Source organism: Melanotaenia boesemani, chromosome 22, assembly GCF_017639745.1.
Source record: "Melanotaenia boesemani isolate fMelBoe1 chromosome 22, fMelBoe1.pri, whole genome shotgun sequence".
Taxonomy (NCBI): Eukaryota; Metazoa; Chordata; class Actinopteri; order Atheriniformes; family Melanotaeniidae; genus Melanotaenia; species Melanotaenia boesemani.
In genome coordinates, this window is record NC_055703.1 from 19384793 (window position 1) to 19404862 (window position 20070).

The window sequence follows — 20070 nt, forward strand, 5'->3', positions numbered from 1 at the left end:
TCTGACTCCCCAACATCCTCACCTCTGTGCGCTTTTTACTGTGGCTCCTGGGGCCTCATAATTGCCTGTTGGACTCTAAACAAGTCCTCAGGGCTCAGTTTGGGTCAACTGGTTTTCCCTCTCATACCTGTGGTCCCCCCCACCCCACCCCTCCAGGATCTGTGGCACAGCTGGTTTTCTGTGGCTTGGAGCAGAACAAATTTAAAGGCTGCAGTCAGTCTGCAAGGTGTTTAGAGTTGTGAAAATATGTGCTCCTATGTCTGTTCGCAACTGTGGGCGAAGCTCCAGCCGTCTGCGAATGCTGTTTGTGCTGTAGCAGACTAATGAGCGATGACAGCGTCAAACATACCATTGAAGGCCAGACGAATGGAAATAAAATCTCTCAACGTTGTTAAAAAAAAATAAAAATCTGTGTCATGTCATCATTCTTGTAGCCATCTTCTTTTTTTAAAAAGTATTCCTGAAGTTGCAAATACATTTATGCACTTCTTTAACTAGCAGTTTTCATGGTTGGTATGTCTTGAAAACGCCTCTCTAACAGAGTTAATTTTAGATTCATACCAATTTGCACAAAGCTGCAGCCAGACTTGGATTAGTCTCAAATTAGAGCTCCAAGACATAAAGAGCTTCTGCTTTTCAATGATCTACCTTCACATCCAAATATCTCAAACTAACAGACTGAAACTTGTATAATCAGTGGGGGAAAAATAACAATTAGCCAGTTTACAAGAGGTATAGTTTTAAGTGTTTAGTGACATTTAATGGACGCTCTACCATGGTCCAAGTCCTATTCAAGAAATAATCCAGTTCATATTCGTCTATTGAAGAGAAGAGAGAGAAACTTATGTTTTTTGTTTTGTTTTTTTGCAGTGCTATTGGGCTTCACTAAATTAACCAGCTACTGGCTCTAATTACAGACAATAAAGCTAACTCTCAGCAAGAAAGTGAACAGGCGTTTTCCCTGAAGTGTCTCAGCTTCCTTCTCAAAAGTTACAAATGAAGTGCTGGTTTTAGCACAAACTGTGCTGAAAACAAAAGCTGCATTTCTGATAAAAAGCACTCCAGAGGCTGTTTCCTTTCTGCTAGAAAAGAAAAGAAACTATCTGGACATCTGGTTTGAATATTTCCTGCAAAATCATCTCTCATTAAGAACCTTCGCTGGAATTTGTCACAGCTGGAGAAGCTGAAGGAACGAGGTGTGACTGTAGCACCCCTCCAACTTACCAACCCAGATGAAGGCTTCAAAATCTGACATCATTTGGATGAAGAGAACAAAAATTGCACCCCACGCCTCTCAGCTTCATTCAGCTAGTATAGGGGAGAGGGTTGCATTTAAGACACTCAAACAAGGGTGTGGCTTGGGTTGTCCTCTGGGGGGATTTTCTGACTCATAGCTTCTCTGACAGATCAGAATTTAGACTTGGCATTGTCCCAGAATAAGACTTGCAGGTGTAAGCAGATTCCTCACAGCAGTAGACAATATATATACATTTTTTATTTATATATTTTCCATTCCCTTTAAATCTGAAAAAAAATAAGATCTCTCGTTACTGTAACTTTGTTTCCCCACCCCACCTCCCTTCACAACAAACACAGCTGAGGCTGTCATCGAAACTGCCTCAGAGACTATGGAGAGTTTATCGGGCTGTGCAGGCTTTTGCATATTCCTCCTCAGCGGGAAGCACCGTGTTTCTACATGAATGAACATGGCTGAGTTGTCAGAAGGCTGAATGGTGAAACGGGTCCCATCAGTGTTACACAGTAAAGGAAGCTGTTCTCTGATACTGAGGGCATGCAGAGCTTTGTCCATTCTATAAGAGACTCTGCAAGCACAAGAAAAAAGTGCATTCCTCTTGTTTAAAGTGGTGTCAGATGCATAGGTACTCAATTATGCAAGACCACAATAGAAAATAAAACATCTGTCTTTGTGGAAAACCCATAGTCCTGATAGGTCATGACTGACACTCCAAGAACATGAAAGGGGAGACCAATGAAAAGATCTTGCATAATGTTATGTGCATGTAAACACAGTACAAAGCATAGCTTTTTAGCACAGTTGCAGCATGTTGTAGGCCGTTTGTAACAGTCCTCTCATTGAATTCTCTCTTGTCAGTGGCTACAACTGATAGAGAAATGTCTGGTATGCTGGTGGCAGCTAAAGCTCAGAGGAAATAATCTGTCAGTTCTGGACCGAGTTCTTTGGTCCAGGATTGAATGACGACAATTATTTGGAAGTGTGATTTGTAAACAGTTCGTAGACATGCAAATTTTGCTGTGGGCAGAGTCACTAGAAAAAGAAGCTTTTTCTTTCTGAGCTGGGTTAGTTCAGTCATGAAAGTGTCAGTGATTTTCAGTGTCAGTAAAAAGGCTGTAGCTGGAGTTTTACACCCCTATCCACGAAGTCAGCCTGCCTGCCTTCAGAGAAAAGAAGCAGATTAAAGGGGCATCCATGCAGCCTGGCAGTGTGGCAGTGAAGACTGGAAAGCAATGTCCATCCTCACACCTGAACGCAACACACACAAGAACACACATCGCACAAGGTGCTGCCTTGCTCTCCCAAAGCTCTTAAAGCTAAGAGAAGGCTAGAACTGTAGGTCCAGTCCTCAGAAATCTTCTCCTATGTGTCGGTGAGGGTATGCCAATGGCAGACCTGCTGTCCCTCTGCCTCCCTCATCTCTGTCCAGTGGGCCTGCTGCTCCTCGCTGGTGCTGTTAAGGCCCAGGGAGACCCAGCCCAGCTTCTCCCTGGGCTTCATGCTGCTCCGCCGGCAGAACACTGACAACACCAGCGACACCTCAGACAGCTGGAAAAGCGCCACCTGGAACACAAATGTCTCCTTGTATGTGGGGTTGGGCTGGCCACGGCAGACGGCCGTCTTGCACTTAGACATCTCCTTTCCTTTGGAGTCCAGCATGGTCAGCTTCACATAGGTATCTGGGAGGAGGAGGAGAGAAGTGAGGCAGTGCCATCAAATGGTTGGAAATGAGTACTACAGCAAATATGAGCAGAAAAGGTTCTTATTAGCTTTTTTTTTTTTTTATCCGACAGTAATCTGCACTTCAATGACTAACATACTATATATATATATTAGCCTTTAAATGTTTTTATTAGCTATATAGAAATGATAGAAATGTACCACACCAACAAAATGCAAAGATTCTCACTTTTTCCAATGTTTACAGTTTTTTTTCTATATATGCAAATCTAGTTTTAACCTAAAATAATCTTTTTAGCATATTTTAAAATGAAATTTCAATAAATTAGATTTACAAAAATGAATGGCTTTTATGTCAATTATCAGCTGGGGACATGTCAAGGTAATTTTTCACCTGGAGTATTCCTCCTTTAAGACAAGCATGGAATTCTATGAGCACCGCACATAAAATTTATTTTTAAAAAATCTGAAAATTCCAAAAACTGATTTCTCAAAATAAAGACTATGAAATATAATGTGATGACAGGAACATGAAAGGGTAGTCATTTGAAATGACAGTGAGAACTTGATGGAAACAAATATGAAGTATTAACAAATGCAACAGATTTTCAATTTGAGGACAAAATTAAACTATTCAAGCAGGTATAAGAAGAAATAAAAATGTCTTTAAAACCCACACTATAAAAAAAAATCAGTGACAATAAATTTCAAGTTTGAATTATAAATGTCAAACAAGGTTTCCATTTTAATATCATTACAAAATGAATAAGTGAAAGTGAACATATAAATGAGTTAATGCTTTTATAGAACTAAATTTAGTTGTTTTGGTTTTTTGGATGAAACACGTAAAACATAGGCAAACAATTCGGCTTAGTGTTGAAACAAAGGCTATTTTTAATTCACTTTTGTCTTACCTCTCATGATATACAGCTGCCCCCCCACAAAGTGTTTCACACAACAAAACAGACCGTCTGTAGTGGACACACACCACGGCACACACAAAGTTGGAAAGAGGAAAGTAAAACAGTTTAAAGAGAGCGATATACACCGGAAGATCAGCTTTCAAGTGAACTGTGACATACAACTGTTGGTTTAGCATCATGGCTATTAAAAAGTTGGTACTGTTCCCAGGAGACCTTTCAGTCTGTTAAATGCTTTGCCAAAACAAAGGCCTGATGTATCAGCACAGATAGAGGATAGGGTCTTAAAAGTGAGAAAATTTGTAGTAAATTAGTGCAAAAACAAAGAATCCAAAGCTGAGAGTTTTTGTACTTACTGACAGGTTTATCAGAGGCAGTGGTTTTAAAGTGGCTTCCCTTGATAACCTCAGCTGACAGGCGTCCTGTGGCAGAGTTATAGATGAGGCCCAGCAGGATCTCTGGCAAGGATGAGTCTTCAGTCGATCGGTAGGACAGAGCTCCCGCACTGCGAGACACACTCACCAAAGAGCCGCAACCCTTGCAAGACAAAAAAAAAAAAAAAACAGAAAAAAAAAATGCAGGTAGAATTGTTTAAAGTGCAAGTGAAAGTTAAAGAAATATGTCTACTGGAACTGTACTCAGCAAAATGAAAGATATAAATTCACAAAATGTTCTCACTGTGAGTTCAGAGCCGGGCTCCAGGGTGACAGGTAGAGCGATCTTCCCCTGCAGGTTGAGTTTAGTCAGGTAGAACACTTTCTCTCCCAGGACCTTCTCCTTTTTCATTCGTCTGATGCTGTACAGGCGGAAGCGAACGGCGTAGTCCCCCAGGGCTTCTTGTTCCACTCTGGAAAATTTGAATGTTTCTGTAAAGACAGGACACGGGCCCTTCTGCACGCCCGTTTTGGCCCGTTGCTTCTTGGTGGGCAGGAGTACAAGGTGAACCTGCCACGAGATGTTTCCTGTCTGTTTGAGTGCAGGTATGTCAGTTGCAGCAGTGACCGTGACGGCCAACCACTGTTCACTTGAGTCATACTCAAAAGCAACATCCAGCGTGCCATATTTGGCAAGGGGCTCGGGCTCATAGACTGCAGGAAGCTGAAGACCACAACCATCCTGAGTGCATAAAGAAGCAAATACAGTTTGTATTAGCTTCTGCAGGGGCAACACATTTTTTGCACTTTCTAAAGTGATGCTTCTATCAGACTACATGGTAACAAAGCTTTAAAAATGAAGAAAGGAGAACAACTCCGTGCTCACCTCTGGACCAAGAACTGCGGTGCTGTCACTGGGAATGTCCTCCTCGCAGCCTTTGTTGAGGTAGCTCTCAGTGTCCTGGTCCTCACTGGAGCAGCAGGCGCTGTCACAGTGCTGTGGGGACGACGCCCTCCTGGTTCTTCGCTCTGAGTGGGAACGAGAGGATGTGCGCGCCCCTGAGCCCTCATCTTGGTAAGGAGGAGGCTGCAGCTCGTTGAAGGAAGAGTCGTTCTTTATCCTCTGGATGCTGGTGGCTGCTGTCAATGACAGCAACAAAGAGTAATACAGAATGAGAAATATGAGATGGAGTTACTGGAGACTTAGTGTACTCTGAAGAGATACTTATCAGTAATGCAGCACAGAGTCACCACAAAGTCAGGATAAACCTCTTAAACTGTGCTGGAGACACAACTTTCAATATCTGACAAATGTCTAACATTTGAAGAATGTTGGACATTTGTGTTCTTTTATATATCAATGCATTATCAGCTCCATTAATAAATTTATTTAATTTATAGAATAACAATGATGTTTTTTTTTTCTTTCCAGTAGTTAGCTGACTATATAGTAGGAGCTAACCCCATTAGCTAGTTAGCTTGGCTTTGTATGACAATCTCATGCACAATCACTTTTATTTATTTGTTTTTTCTAATGAATTTGTATTGAGAACCAGTGGTACAAGGCATGTGCATAAACACTAAGAACAGGGTGCTTGGAACAATGTCAATATTTTCTAATAATAACCAGTGTAATAATATCCTTCTACATGCAAGCAGTGTTGTAAAAGCAATTATGATTTTATACTTAGTCTAATTGTGTCTTCTATCTATGTACCAAATATGATCCAGCAGACCCAGACAATGTTTTAAAAATCCTAGACTTGTAGGTTGTCAGAGCTGGACATACCCAGAAGATATGTGGGTTAAGTTGGCAGGAGTGTTTCATCACAGCTAGCATCTGTGTTAGGATACATTTTAGCCAGCTTTACTTTCAAGTAGTGGATGCAATTTAGCATTTTGAATCATGTTATTCTTCATTAAGCACAGGAAGTGCTGCCATTTATTCATAGTAGATCATTGTCCCAAATGTCCTCTTCTAATTTTTATTCCTCCCCCGACATATCCACCCATTCAGCTCTGATCTTTGCAAGTTTTTTTTAAAAGTGGTTATACAGTTATTTATTCTGTGATAATAATTCTGTGAAATAAGTCTTTTAGAGTTGAATGAGGCTCATCCAAACCAGAGGGTGATGGGATGTATCAAAAGGTAGAATCATGATGCTGAAGGAAGTTACAAGAGAGGTTGAGATGAAAGATGCAGCTTCGAAAGAGGCACCAGTCCAGTTAACATTTGTGGCCCAGTAATAATAACAACATCTGGAAAAGATAAGCCACCTTTACTTTTAGACCTCTGTAACAATTTTAACCACATTTGGCTTCTTACCCTCCCATTTAAGTTTAATGAAAACCTTATCAAGAAAGTTAAAGAAAAATTTAGGAAGATAAAGTCAAATACACTGAATTAGATAAAAAAAAATTTGGGGAGCACATGAATTTTAATACAGTTCCCTTTCTTTCCTGGTTAGATGAGGTGGTTTCCATTTCTTCAAATTTAATTTCGATTTTTTTAAATAGCAAAGAGAAGATTTGTTTTAAGATCCTACATGTAACTTGTAATATTAAAGCCCAAGTATGTAAAGCCATTTTTAGACATTTGGAACAGTAGAGCATCATCTTGTATTTGATGAGTCAGGTCTTTGACAGGAAAATATTCACTTTTACTAAAGTTCAACTTTCACACAGAAAAAGCCCAGAATTTCCTCACAGCATGGATAATATAGACATCTTAGAACAGGGTCAGATACATTAATAAATCACCTGCGTACAGATACTCTATGGTAAGGTGTTGAGTGTAATAGATAGGCCATGATCACATTTATATTCAGTTACAGGGAGCATTGATCTTCTATTCCAAGTCAAATAAGGATATATTACAAAATGCTTATTTTTTTCCTTGTAATGGAGATGTATTTTTAATTTGGAAAAAAAAAGAAATTTACCAGAAACTCCCCACATGATCCATAACCACTTAAGCAACAACAAAGTTTGAAACCTGAAGCCTTTGCCAATGCATTTGACAGATGGACACAGAATAGCTCTATGTAGAAAAAGACAGGATTGCTGCTTTTATAATTAATAAATCTTATAATATATTCACTGAATTCTTAAATGCCTTCATGTTTTGTGTTTATGTCTTTAATGATTCCCTTTTCATTATGTCTAATTCATTTTGTGAATATATTTATGTTCCCTTTTGCATGTATTTCTCATTCTCCTGCTTGAATAGGATTTTACATAACATGAGTAGAGAACATGTGCATCCTCTCACTCTGCTCACTGGAGGCCTCGCTGCTGTATCCTCCCTGCTCACTGGACTGTTTGCTTTTGCTGCTCCATGCAGACGTTGACTTCTGCTGGGTCACAGCCTCGGGGTCTTTTTCCTCTTCGCTGTCTGATACGACTCCATCTGTACAGGACACATGAATTCTCAAGTTCAAAAGATACATTCATAACACAAACTGTAACGTGCAATATTTTAAGAAGCAAGAAAATGTCCAGAAGAAGAGGCACGCATCACTCTGGAGAGTTTATGGGTAGGAAGTTGAAAGCATGACAGGAACAAAGTGAGGTTGGCAGAGGCAGCACACGCTCTAACCTTGGTTTCCTTTCTTTTTCTTCTTGCTTTTCTTGCCATTGTCCTTCTTTTTCTCCACATCGGAAGCTTTTTCAGACTTTTTTGAATTCTCCTTTGAACCCCTTCCTTTCTTCTTATCTGACTTATTTTTTGTTGTAGAAGTTTTAGACAGCTCAGCCTCTTCCTCATCATCTGTCTTTCTTTCACCACGATCCTCCATTTCTTCCTCCTCTTTTCCCTCTTGTTGCTCTTTCTCTTTTAATATCCTGACTTCAGTTTCACAATTTGGTAATTGAGGGGTTTTATCATGCTCTTCGCTACCTTCCTGAGCAGCTAATTGGTCGCCATCCTTTTCCTTTCTGTCATGTCCATCGCTGTTGTCTGTCGTCTCTGGTGTTTCAACAGCCTCATCATGCTCCAGCTCTCCAGGTTCTTTTTTGTCTCTCTGAATCTTGGCTTCTTTCTCCAGCTGCTTCTCTCTCCTTTCTCTTCTTCTATGTTCTCGCCTCTCCTGTTCCTCCTTTGCCTCTTTCCTCTTCCTCTCTTCCTCTGCTAATTCATCTTCTGTCTTTTTCACTCGCCAGCATCCATCTCTCCATTCCCACTCCATTTGGCTCTGGGTGTGCTCTCCCACTGTCGTTTCACTGGCTTGGTTGTTTTTCGAGCCTGCCTGACCAGCATCTGAGTCTCGATGCATTTGCCACATGCTTTTATTACTGGCTTTGCGTTCTTGTGCAGTGGAGGCCTGACCCGACTCCTGACCACTGCCATCTTCCCCATCCTCCTCTTCCTGCACCTTGTTGATGATAGTAGTGACCTGCTCAGTCAGCTGGTCACTGACAGCGTAAGTGACATCACTGACAGCATTGGCCAGGTCGTCCACACGACTGGTGACTGAATCCAAGATGGAAGAAATGTTGACAGACGGGAGGGTCGGCTGGAAGCTCTTGAAGAAGGCCATCTCTCAGTCAGGGATCCTGTCACACGCTGCCCGCTAGATTAGCTCATCAGAAGCAGTGACACGGTCATGTGTGTGGTGCCAGCATCACAGCATATGCTGAGATGAACATAAACACCAATATGGTGATAATAAAGATAACACTGTGTTTGTGTCTGATGCTCAGTCATAATATGGGTTTAAAAAATGTACTACAATGAAAGACAAAAGAAAATCTAAACATCATCACAAATTCAGCCTCCTCTCAGTGCTGATGCTAAATATTTCCTTACACATACTTTCTAGCAACAAAATGGTCTCATTTCAAACATAAGCGTGTTTTCCATTTTGTTCTATTTATGCATCCTACGCTGGCTAAACAAGAGCCACCATTATTGATAAGGTTTCAGACCATTAATAGGAAAGAAAAAAGAGCAGAAGCTTCTACAGAAGCCAGGAGTAAAGAACTAAACTTGCAAGTGAAGTATAGGATTTAGTTGGATCTATTGGCAGAAATACAATTTAATTTTTATTATTGAATATTATTCAAGCATGAAAAAGCAAACAGCTGTCTTTTATAATAATATGCAAAAATAACACTGGCTCCAGAGACCTTCATGTGCAATTTGAGGACAGAAGAGAGGTTACTTGGTTTCAATTTGCAGTTTGTGTCACTAAATATCACCATTTCACACAAGTTGATTGACACATGATTTCAATGACGAGTCCACTTAAAAAACACAAATAATCTGTGCAAAACAACTTTAAAGGCATCAGTGTTCAATTCTATTGTTCAAACTTGGAGCTGTAGCCTCCATACATGTGGCCACTCGCCCAGTTGAGCTACATGCAGTCCCAAAACTGCTTAATTTGACATACATTTAGACAAAAATCCAAAAATATCTGGGCTTCAGAGCTAAGAAGTAAATACAGCTGTCACATCAGAAAAAATTAACCCTAACAACTACAAATCATTAAGACCTTAGTGTTATACTTAGTGAAGTGTTTTTTAGTGTTGCAGTGGTACATCATAGTAGGCTAGAACATATACAGCAATATATTTAAGGCTCCAAGTGTGGCATGCACACAGCAAGTAAATGCACAAAAACCTATGAATAATTTAACACAAGAAGGACAATAACTATTTTAAATTGTGTGTAGAATCTGAAGTGTGTTGAATACCTTGCTGGTTGTCCTTATAGCCGCTGAGTTGAGACAGGTTGTCAGGACTCTCCACAGACAGTTTGTTGCTGAGGTAAAGAAAAAACAGAGCCATCAACGCCATGAAGGCTGCAATGGAAGACAGGACACCCAGAAGCTCAGGAGAAACTGAGAGGGGGAAAAAAAGATGAAAATAGAGGGAGAAGAGAAAAAATGGGAGGACAAGCAAAGAGAGAAAAGAAAAAAAATTAGGAGAACATCAGTAATACTGATTACAGAGGAACGTAGAAGTTAACCATTTAATCTTGAAAATGATCCCATGCCTGTAGATAAAAAACACAAACAGATGGCTGCAAGCTGAAGAAAAAAGGAGCAAACAAACCAGTTTGATAGCGGGAATAATTTTGTTTGATGATAGGCATCTCACATTTAAATAGAATTCCCTAAATTTCTTCTTAACAGAGTAGAATTAGCTGTTGTACTTTTAAACATTCAGTGCTTCTTCCACTTCAAAAGCATAGATATAATCTACAGCGCTGTATGTAGGCCAACCATACTTCATGTAACTATGCAGTCCTGTGCTATTTTTATAAGAGGCTCAAAGGAACAGTTTCTAACAGAGAAATAGATTCCATAAAGCCAGAGAAACCACACTAGGCCAGCATTTCAAATACTACCACGCACACACGCTGCAGTTTAATAGCTAAAGAAAAGGGGAAGCTGAAGTAAGATGAAGCATGAAAGACATTTCCAAAGATCAAACGCCTCGATGGAAAGGGCAGCTGCTAAAATAAAGGACACCACAGGCGAAGTTTAGAGATATGAAGTGGGAGCTGTCTGCTTCAACACTTAAATCACACAATGCAGCCGTGATAAAGCTTGATCCCAAAACTATGTGGGCAAATAAAAAAATAATACATGACTGTTTTATCTTAAAGGCTCATGTGTATGTTTTCAACTAACAACAATTCAACACCTTTCCCAAAAGGGAATTTTTTAAATCATAGTTTAACTTGATTTCAACATGTTAAATCTGGAAAAAAAAAGTTACTACAATTAATTACAGACATGGCAACAGTGGAGACAAAGGTTTGTTTTTTAATGCAGCAGTGTGCATTGCCAGACTGTAATAAAACTACTATATGTGTCTAGATGACACAAGTAACATGAGAACACTTCCAAATATGGCCTTCACTGAGTTAATAAAATGCTGATTAATGATAAATTAAATTAATGAAATGCAGTTTACATTGCTTTGTCTTTGTCACAGAGTGGACAGAGTGTGAAATTACTGTGCATGCAAACTTGTGTCTTTTTAGATTTTTTGTTAATTTCCTTTTTTGTTTTGGAAATTTCTCAATTAATTGGCTTTTTGCCTTTTGCCTGCATCCTACATGTTTTGGATTTTCTGCTCATAAGCTTAGTTAGATTTCAGATTGCAACCCATCTCTGGGACTCTGCATCTTGGCCTTCCCTTTTAGACACTGATATCTAACCTTCTAAAACCTGATGTTCCCTAAATGGGGGACATTAAGAACAGATAATGTCTAATTGTGCCAAAATAGCCATTTCTGAGACCACTTGAACTGTCTGAACTAAAACCTCTTTAAATTTGTTCTGCTTCACTTTATCAGAGTTGGTCTTTGCAGAGAAAATGTTCACACATGTATTATGATCTGATAGAGGTTTAGAGCCACAACGGCATCATAACAAAGACATATTCATCCTGAAAGTATATTGCCTCTTTGTCTTCTTTATCTTTCAATCAACGCTGACTTCTTGTCCATCAAAGAACTAATTTTAAAACACTGCTGCTGGTTTATAAAACAGTAAATTGTTTATAGCTAAAATACATTACAGATCCTATTATTAACTTTCTGAGCATCTTCGGTCATCCAAAGCAGGCTTACTTGATTCTAAACATGTAGAAGCTGCTTTCACTTTGCAAGCACCATAAATAAGGAACCTTTCGCTCTATTCTGCTTTTTCTTAACTTTTTTTCTAATGTGTTTCTTTGCAAAGCCCTTATTTGCTGAATTGTGCTAATATATAAATAAATTAGCCTTACTTACAACCCTAGATCTTAGCAAACATCCTGAAGAATGTCTAAACTCATAAAATTCAGTGATTGGCTACATAACAAATACAGACATCTGTGTCGTCTCTTTTTAACTAAAGTTTAAAATAATGGCTCGGAAGCAAGGATGCTTCATTTTGGTATCGTTATTGTCTGATTGAGGGATTTCAACCTCAGGTTTTAGATGTTTCGCTGCTCTAACACACCTGATTCAAATTAAATTTGATCCAACAGCTTGTTAAGTTCTGCACCATTGGCCTTTAATTTGAGTCAGGTGTGTTGAAGTAAGGAAACATCTAAAACCTACAGGACAGTGGAGCCAGACATCTCTATCATAACTTATAGAGGGGAAAAAAAAGTTCACCTCCCACGTTGTGAATCAAACCATCGTTATTTCTATATTTTGCTATAAGATTAATGTGGCCAAAATCATCTATAATAACTCTATCGCTGCAGCATTGATGCACATTTTTTTATTGGTTACAATATTAAATAATAAATTTTTTGTTTCCTTTTTTTAAGAAAAATCTATTTAACATAATTAAAAATAGGAGAAAAGAAAATTTTGAAACTAAGCAAAAATTATCTGCATTCAATTAAGTTTTTATCTCGGCTAAAAAAACATAAAAATCTATTATTTTTTTTAATCACTATTAATGTTGATGCTGGTTAATCAGAGTAGATTAACCTTCACTAATTATCTAATTATGCTTTGGTTTGTTAATCAGACAAGACCAATTACTTGGATTCACTGTCTTGTGTTTAGAAGCATCGGTCACAATTTTCTCATACGTTGTGAAAAGTCTGCTTGTAGCAGGTGTTCAGCCATCATCAGATTAATGTGGTTAAAAGAGTGTAAACTGGTGTCTTCCTGAGCATAAAAAATTAGAAAGAAAGAGGACCACAGAGGCGTAATTTCTGAAACCTTGTGAAGACAAACTGAACTTCTTATGGACAGACTTGCCTTAGCATGGTAGCCAGCTTGAAAATCAGCACACCCAGCTGCACACTGACCCAAAATAACGAATGCTAAATCCCCCAAAACTGCAAGTGAAGTACATTTCAGAGCAATGTGACAGCTTACCTTGTTCGAAAAAAATATCCTCTTTAAAGCCAGCTGTTTAAAAGTAGATGGTAAATGACCCAAAGAGAAGGAAGAAGCAAAGTTGTCCCACATGTAATCAATCCCTCTCATTCAGCCCGGTCCAGCAGTTGCCAGGTTTATGCATCAACTCTCATTATCAACAGTAGAGCTGATTGAGCCAGAATGACCTCTGCAGCCCCTGTCAGTTGAAAACCACGAACTTATGGCCCTTTAAACCAGGATGTGAGGAGACTTCATACATGGTCCTGGTCTGTAAATGTCAGCAAGAGCTGAATAATTTAAACAACTGAGGTAACCTGATGCCTCTATCAATATACAGTGAATGGTGAAGCAGCGTAGCAAGCTGGCCTTTGAAACAGTTCATATCCCCATTTTCTTTTATGAGTCTTCTTTATGAGTCTGATATTCTTTTTAGCCACAGAAAATATTAAAGTGGATTGTTATACACTCCTCTTTAACCCTTCTTCATCCCCTTAAAGTGTATGTGTGTATAATTTGTAAGTCTTACAGTAACAGAAAACATAACAGAATAAATCTATTTTTTGAAGGCTGTGAACTGAGGTTGAAATCAGGACTCTGAGCTGAGCCTGAGGATCCAATCAGCTTGTTTTTCCAGGTAATGAATGCAACAACTGCCTGACAAACGTGAATAGGCAGCCACTGAACCAGACAATATGAAAACAGAAATTAATAATAGCCTCAGAGAAATGTGAGCATGTCTGCATGAAATGTTTTTGTTAAAGAAAAACAAGGTAAAGTAATAACTAGAGCACATTTCTACAGACTTAGATAGGATAAATAACCTCTTTATTTGTTTTTTACCTGTTCATGCTATAGCATAATTTGAAGCTTTTGGACCACCATTTATCTAAAAGTGTATGTTTGTCTAAAAACCTGTAGGTAATCTGGGTGTTACATGTGGATCTAAAAAACGAAACAAAACCTCCATGCTAAATAAATCATGCACATACAGTTGCCTTGTTTTACTGAGGGGACCTAACACTTGATATGGCATGCATAATTCATGCAGAAACATTCTGCTTTCTGAGGTATATAAAAAAAAAAAAAAAAAAAAAGGAAAAGTAAAAACCGTATCTACTTCAGGAAAACTTCACAGATAATAACAAAGTTGAAATCTTAGATAGAGACTATGCCAATCGGCACAAATCATGCAAGCGAGCCAGATAAAAATGTGCACAAGCATGCTCCTATAAGCATGTGGAGATACATTTGCAGAGACATGTTTGCTTGTAACACAGCCTTACCTCGTCTGGCACAGATGAGCTCATGAGCACCACAGTTCCTCCCCCCTGCTGGAAGACAGAGACATTAAAAGTTGGGAGTCAGAGGCTAAAAGAGTAAAATTAAAGTTTTATGCATTGTAGAAACATATGCTCTACCCTCGGGTTAACTAAGCTGACAGATGTGCATATCAGTAAACATATAACTTATTAGCTGAAACCAACTGGGACCAGTGGGCAATTCTGAAATATTTTTATTTTAGTGTTTCCATGCAGATTTGGAAAATCATAGTGGCACTCATATCCAAAGGTATCTGGTTTTGGTTTGGTTTGGTTTATTTATTTCAGTGCCATGCACAGAATGTGCCCAGCCCGACGGGCTTACAAGACACTATCAAAACATTTCCAAGATGGCTAAATGCACCAAAAAAAAAAGAAACATAAGGCCAAAATCAAAATACATATAACCATCCACTTAAACATCAATAACAACATGGGTCAGGATTTTCAGTTAGGAAAATAGAGTGCTCATGTAGGATACAGTGTTCTTTGTCTTAAATTTCAGGCCTTCTCAATAAATCTATATGGCATATAAACCTCCTCCTGGAATAACCAACTCAACATGTCAAATTCAGTCATCCAAAACAGGTCAGCTTTCTTCTTTTGTACTTTTCCAAACAGAAGTTTCCTCATATCATCGTACAAAGGACAATGAAACAAAAAGTGAAGTTCATCTTCAACAACTTCCAGATCATATAAAACACATAAACGGAATACCTTTAAACCTACCTACTTCAGTCGCTAGGGGCAATGTTCCAGCTCTTAATTGAGCACACAATGACCTCTGACCTCTCCCTAAATGCAGCGTTAAGTAAGATTATGTAAAATATTCTTCTTTGATCTGAACATATGTTCTAAGTTTGGGTTTAATCCAAATCTCCTCCTCTTGTGAAAGTAAAACAACTTTTGCTTTCCAATATCTATCTTACACTGCAGGTTATTACTATAAATATGACTCAGAACACAAGAGGATAATATTTCATAAATGTCACTGGGCCATGGATGATTGTGGGCTCTGTCCCAATTAAAGATCGTTTTAGTCATCCTATCATCAGACATCCTAATTAATCGGTTCCAGAGCCGAACCATTTCACATCTTTGTTTTACGAGGCAGGGTTCCCATCCAGAGTCCCCCTCTATAACAGCCTTTGATATAAGTTTATGCACTCCAAGAAAACACCTCAGGGCTCGGCTCTGGATAGAATTACTTTCCGGAGAATCCTTAAAGCCCCATATTCCAGCAGCATAAAACAAAACTGAACCAACCATAGAATCAAAGAGCTTGGAAAAAGTTATAAATCCAATATCTGGACACCTTTTAATACCTTTCTGGTAATATGAAACAACATGAAAATGTTATGTTGCTCCACAGCTAAAAACATTTCAGTTTCATATAAAAAAAGACTGAAAAATACATAACTGCTATGTTTTCCTTACTGTGTTCCATCAGGTTATGGGGATTTTTATGTTTTTGGCTTTATGTTATTCTTTAGTTCTCATATCTATGCTTTGTATTGCATGAGCTCTTCTTCAAGCTTATCTTGATTTATGGATATTTGCTTATGCTTTCGTGTTTGCTGTTCAAGAATTTGTTCTGTTCTTCTTACACAACTGGTCCTATTTTCTTATTATCACACCTGCAGTGCATTAGTCATTATTTCACATTGTGTATCCTTGTTATTGTTTACTCATGTAATTTTGGGATTTTTCCATTTCTTCTTGGCTTCAGGAGCCTTGTGTTTTTATAGTTCATTGAGTTTTCCAACTGTCTAGTTCCAGAGCCTTGTCAGCATTTTAAGTCTCCTCACACATTTCCTTCTATAGATGCAGGTTAGGATTCTATTTGCCACCACATCCACATTCTGCATCTTTTTATGTGCTCCTATATTGTGATGCTCTCTTTCAACATCTTGCATATGTTATGTTTGTTTGGCCACAAATGTGCAAAAAATTGCTAGTTTGAGATGCATCTTCCACATTGTTTTTTTGCAATAATTGCATGTTTCTCCTAACATTATAAAAAATGGGCTACAATTTAAATGACTCTACTTGGTTATGCTTACAGAATGCAGTTTTAATTAAACAAACAAACAAAAAAATAAAATAAAATCTATGGCTTTATTGTTATAGTTTAAACATTTTACTATTCACAGGTTGTGACTTCTTTCATGTCTCATGAACGCTGCTCAACAGAAACACCTTACCATCTCACAGTCTACACTACATAACATTAATTTAGCAGTTGTTTTTCTTAAATCAATGTACAACTAAGGAATTCATGTCAAAGAACACTCTGACATGAATTAAAGAATTGGAGATCAACACAGCAACCTTCCACCTGAAGGACAACACTAGTTCATGAGCTAATGCCACCTAACCATGGACTACAGCATTACCATGATGCTACTATGTTTTTTTTTTTAGATGCACAAGCGTTTTCTGATGAGTCAGACCTGCATCTAAAGGTGCACGGAGGCACAGTCTTTAAATTCTAGACAAAATTCATAATAAACACATACAGGAAATTATTATATTATTTTAACACTGTGTACTTGTGTAAATGATAATGAAAAAAAACCTTCTAACTGCTTCCTGTGCACCGAAACACGGCAGCCCACTGCTCTCTAGTGAAACCAAATACAGAGGCTATTTTTCCAATTGGGAATAATACTGTTAATATTAAATAATAAGAAATGCAGTAATTACCACTTTGATTTTTAATACAAAAAAGTTCATCATTCACTCAAGAAAGAAGCCTTTAAATCAGTGTTCTGATTATCATGCAGATTTTAGATTAAACAAACAAATACACAGGTCATTGACATGCTTGTGCAAAACTTGAGGACAGGCATTTGAATACATCACTAAAACAATAATTTTTTCATACAATAAGGTATTTAACAGTAGAGAAATACATTGTTGTTTGGTGTGCTGCTTCCTTAATATCACAGATTGGATTTTTGAGGTGTTTGGAGACATTGGTTTGATGCCAAAGCTGAGAGGCAGACTGCCTCTATCTAGACTAATGCACATAAAGGGACATAAAATTATTTGCTAAAATGTAGCTGTTTTTAATGTACTATCACAGCTTCCCTTACAATCACAGGTATCTTTACAACATGGCATCTAAAAGCAACAGTAATGAAGATTAAGCATCCTTTTCTTGTTCTTACAAGGCAGTCTTTCAGAAAAATATTTCTGGGGCAAGAGAGTTTAATTAATATCAAAAGGCAACTGGTTGGTACAGAAGCTAATACCATCTGACAAATTAAACCCTAGACTTTATTACTATTTTAATTATTAAATTTAAACTATTAACCATTATTGTATTTTTTCAATATTTTTTAAAAAAATTATATCTTTGCATAACTTGAAACTTGTTGAAGAAATTCAGACATTTTGTAATATAGAAAAAGGTAAAGATTGAAATATGTAACTGCAGGTCATAATAAGTTAAACAGAAAAAAAATGTATCTTTCCTAAATATAATTTGCTACAATTAAAATAATATTATCTAAAAAAATAAAATATTGAAATAACAGATTGCTAGTCATCATTTTCTCTGGCAACTGGTCATAAAAAAAACAAACAAACAAAAAACACCTAGGAACTACATTCAGTGCTGTAACTGCTGTGGGTACTTGAGCAGATTACTAGGTAACTTGGTGTACTTCTGTGCTTCCTGTTTATGCTCCTTTACACTTCTTGCTCTCAGTTGCTTTGTAAATGTAGATTTAATTAAAAAAAAAATCTTGTTATACCTACAGAGGGTGTACCCCTAATAAAAACAATCAAATCTGAACAAATATTCAATAGAAATTGTACATTACATGGGTAAACCTTAGATCCCCAAGTACAGTTAAATAAAATATGTATATATGTATGTATGCTCTACATGATATTCTGCTTTAACACTACATTGTTCTTGATCATACAGCATCATCTCACCAACTGCTTACATGGGTAATAATATTAGTCTGTCACAAAGGGTTTACATTTTAGGAAGAGGATTTAAAAGTAAAAAAAAAGAAGAAGAAAAACACCACGTGACAACTGTGCAACGCTAAACAGTAGAGAATGCAGAGGAAACACTGATAAAACTTGTGATTTGGACTTAAAGCAAGTTTTTCCTGTTTATCAATGATTTTTAAGTGTTCATGCAACAGTGATTAAAGCCATACATTGGGCCATCTTAAGTAAACTATTCTTGAAGGAATGGAAAGACACACACACACACACACACACACACACACACACATAGCTAATAAATAATATGTAAGACTTTGGATTAATGAATGAAGCACATTTTTAACCTACGTACCTCTGCTGTCCATAGTGTGGTACTGCTGGTCTTAATAAATTCAGTGCAAGTCAAAGCACGAAGAGCTGCACGTGACATCAGACCCTGTGTGCTCAATAAACTGAAAGCACGACAGGGCAACGCACGCGCCAACACTTCGCCGCTGCTCAGTGCCAGGTAAATGTCCCGGTCACTTTTATCAACATACTGAAGAGACACCTCTCAGCATAAGTCATGTTTGTTAGACTCATGAACAGGTATAAACAAGATCCACGGCACGCGTGGTTATGAAATGACGATTAGTCAACATGCGGAGTGTTTTCAAACTAAAAAGGACCATTTTCTGACTGATAATATAACATCTTGTTCATCCGCAGTGTGGTGTAGCTCCTTAACAGCAGCTAAACAAAGTAGTAGTGATGTGATGCTAAGAAGCAGCATGCTACGATTTTGTGTTAATGTGTTTACATTAATCGATGAGGACTCACAGGTGCCGTAATGAATGATTTTAACCACGTCCCTTAACGTGACTCAGCCAATTAAACCCCTGGGACAGTCTGTTTACTTGCGCATCACTTCACGTGCGCATCCCATGAAAGGATCACTACAGTCCTGCATCAGTGCGGGTGCCCGCACCTCAGCATCAACACCCACGCGCTGCTAGTTAGCTGTGTCCCGTCTCTGCGGTACTGCATCACAGAGAAACCGGATAATTAATATTACATTGCATTTATAAAACATTTCTTCTTATTCTGTCCCGAGTAAAGTTTAAAACGAGTCCAGCTTGATACCTGAGACTGAGGACTTACCGTCAATCGCCATGATGCTCCGTCCCGGACTCTACCAACTGTGGGGGTTGTGACGGAGGAGGGAGGTCATTCACGTGCCAGCGGGTGGTTTGTGTGCGAGACATTTTGCATTTAAAGTTTCAATAAGAGATGCACTTTTAGATGTTTTTTCTAAATATCTTGTATTTTAACAAGAAAAAGTCTCATTAACATGTGGTGAAATAAGATAAGCAAGTAGGCGTATAGCCTTATATTCCAAGGGCAAAGAGATAAGCTATTTGTCTTTCTTTTATTGTACTGTGATGCTAATTTTCTTTTTCAGTTTTAAACCAGACATTTGGTTAACCTCGCTATGCTAGTTTATTATCTTTTCATGCCACTTTCTACTTAATAAAAACATACAAAGCCTTATTAAATGTGAGGCTTTGTTATAATACACACAACTTAAATGATTTGTTGATACTTGTACTATTTTCATAACTGTTTAAGGTACTTATAATAAAAAATGAAAACCTGGCAGATTATTTACCCCCTTTAAATTATAAAAAAAATATTTTACCTTTAATGTTATGGTTTACAAGAAATCAGAATGAAT

At 37.9% G+C, this 20070-nt stretch overlaps 1 protein-coding gene across 8 annotated transcripts; it reads right to left on the bottom strand.

Moving 5' to 3' along the window:
- Nucleotides 1–165: 165 nt before the first annotated feature.
- syt14b (synaptotagmin XIVb) lies at nt 166–19517 on the bottom strand. 8 transcript variants are annotated; one of them, XM_041975947.1, is made up of 10 exons: nt 19497–19517; nt 14352–14396; nt 9926–9993; nt 7828–8793; nt 7501–7638; nt 5116–5369; nt 4534–4971; nt 4212–4392; nt 3850–3906; nt 166–2934 (listed from the first exon to the last, which is right to left on the bottom strand). In XM_041975947.1, the coding sequence occupies exons 4-10, from the start codon at nt 8765–8767 to the stop codon at nt 2618–2620; spliced, it is 2325 nt and encodes a 774-aa protein (XP_041831881.1). In that variant the 5' UTR covers nt 8768–8793; nt 9926–9993; nt 14352–14396; nt 19497–19517; the 3' UTR covers nt 166–2617. The 8 variants fall into 8 exon arrangements, with proteins under 8 accessions (XP_041831881.1, XP_041831883.1, XP_041831878.1 ...); XM_041975949.1 differs by having other exon boundaries at nt 5116–5366; nt 7828–8863; XM_041975944.1 differs by having other exon boundaries at nt 7828–8863.
- Between the last annotated feature and the right edge of the window lie 553 nt (nt 19518–20070).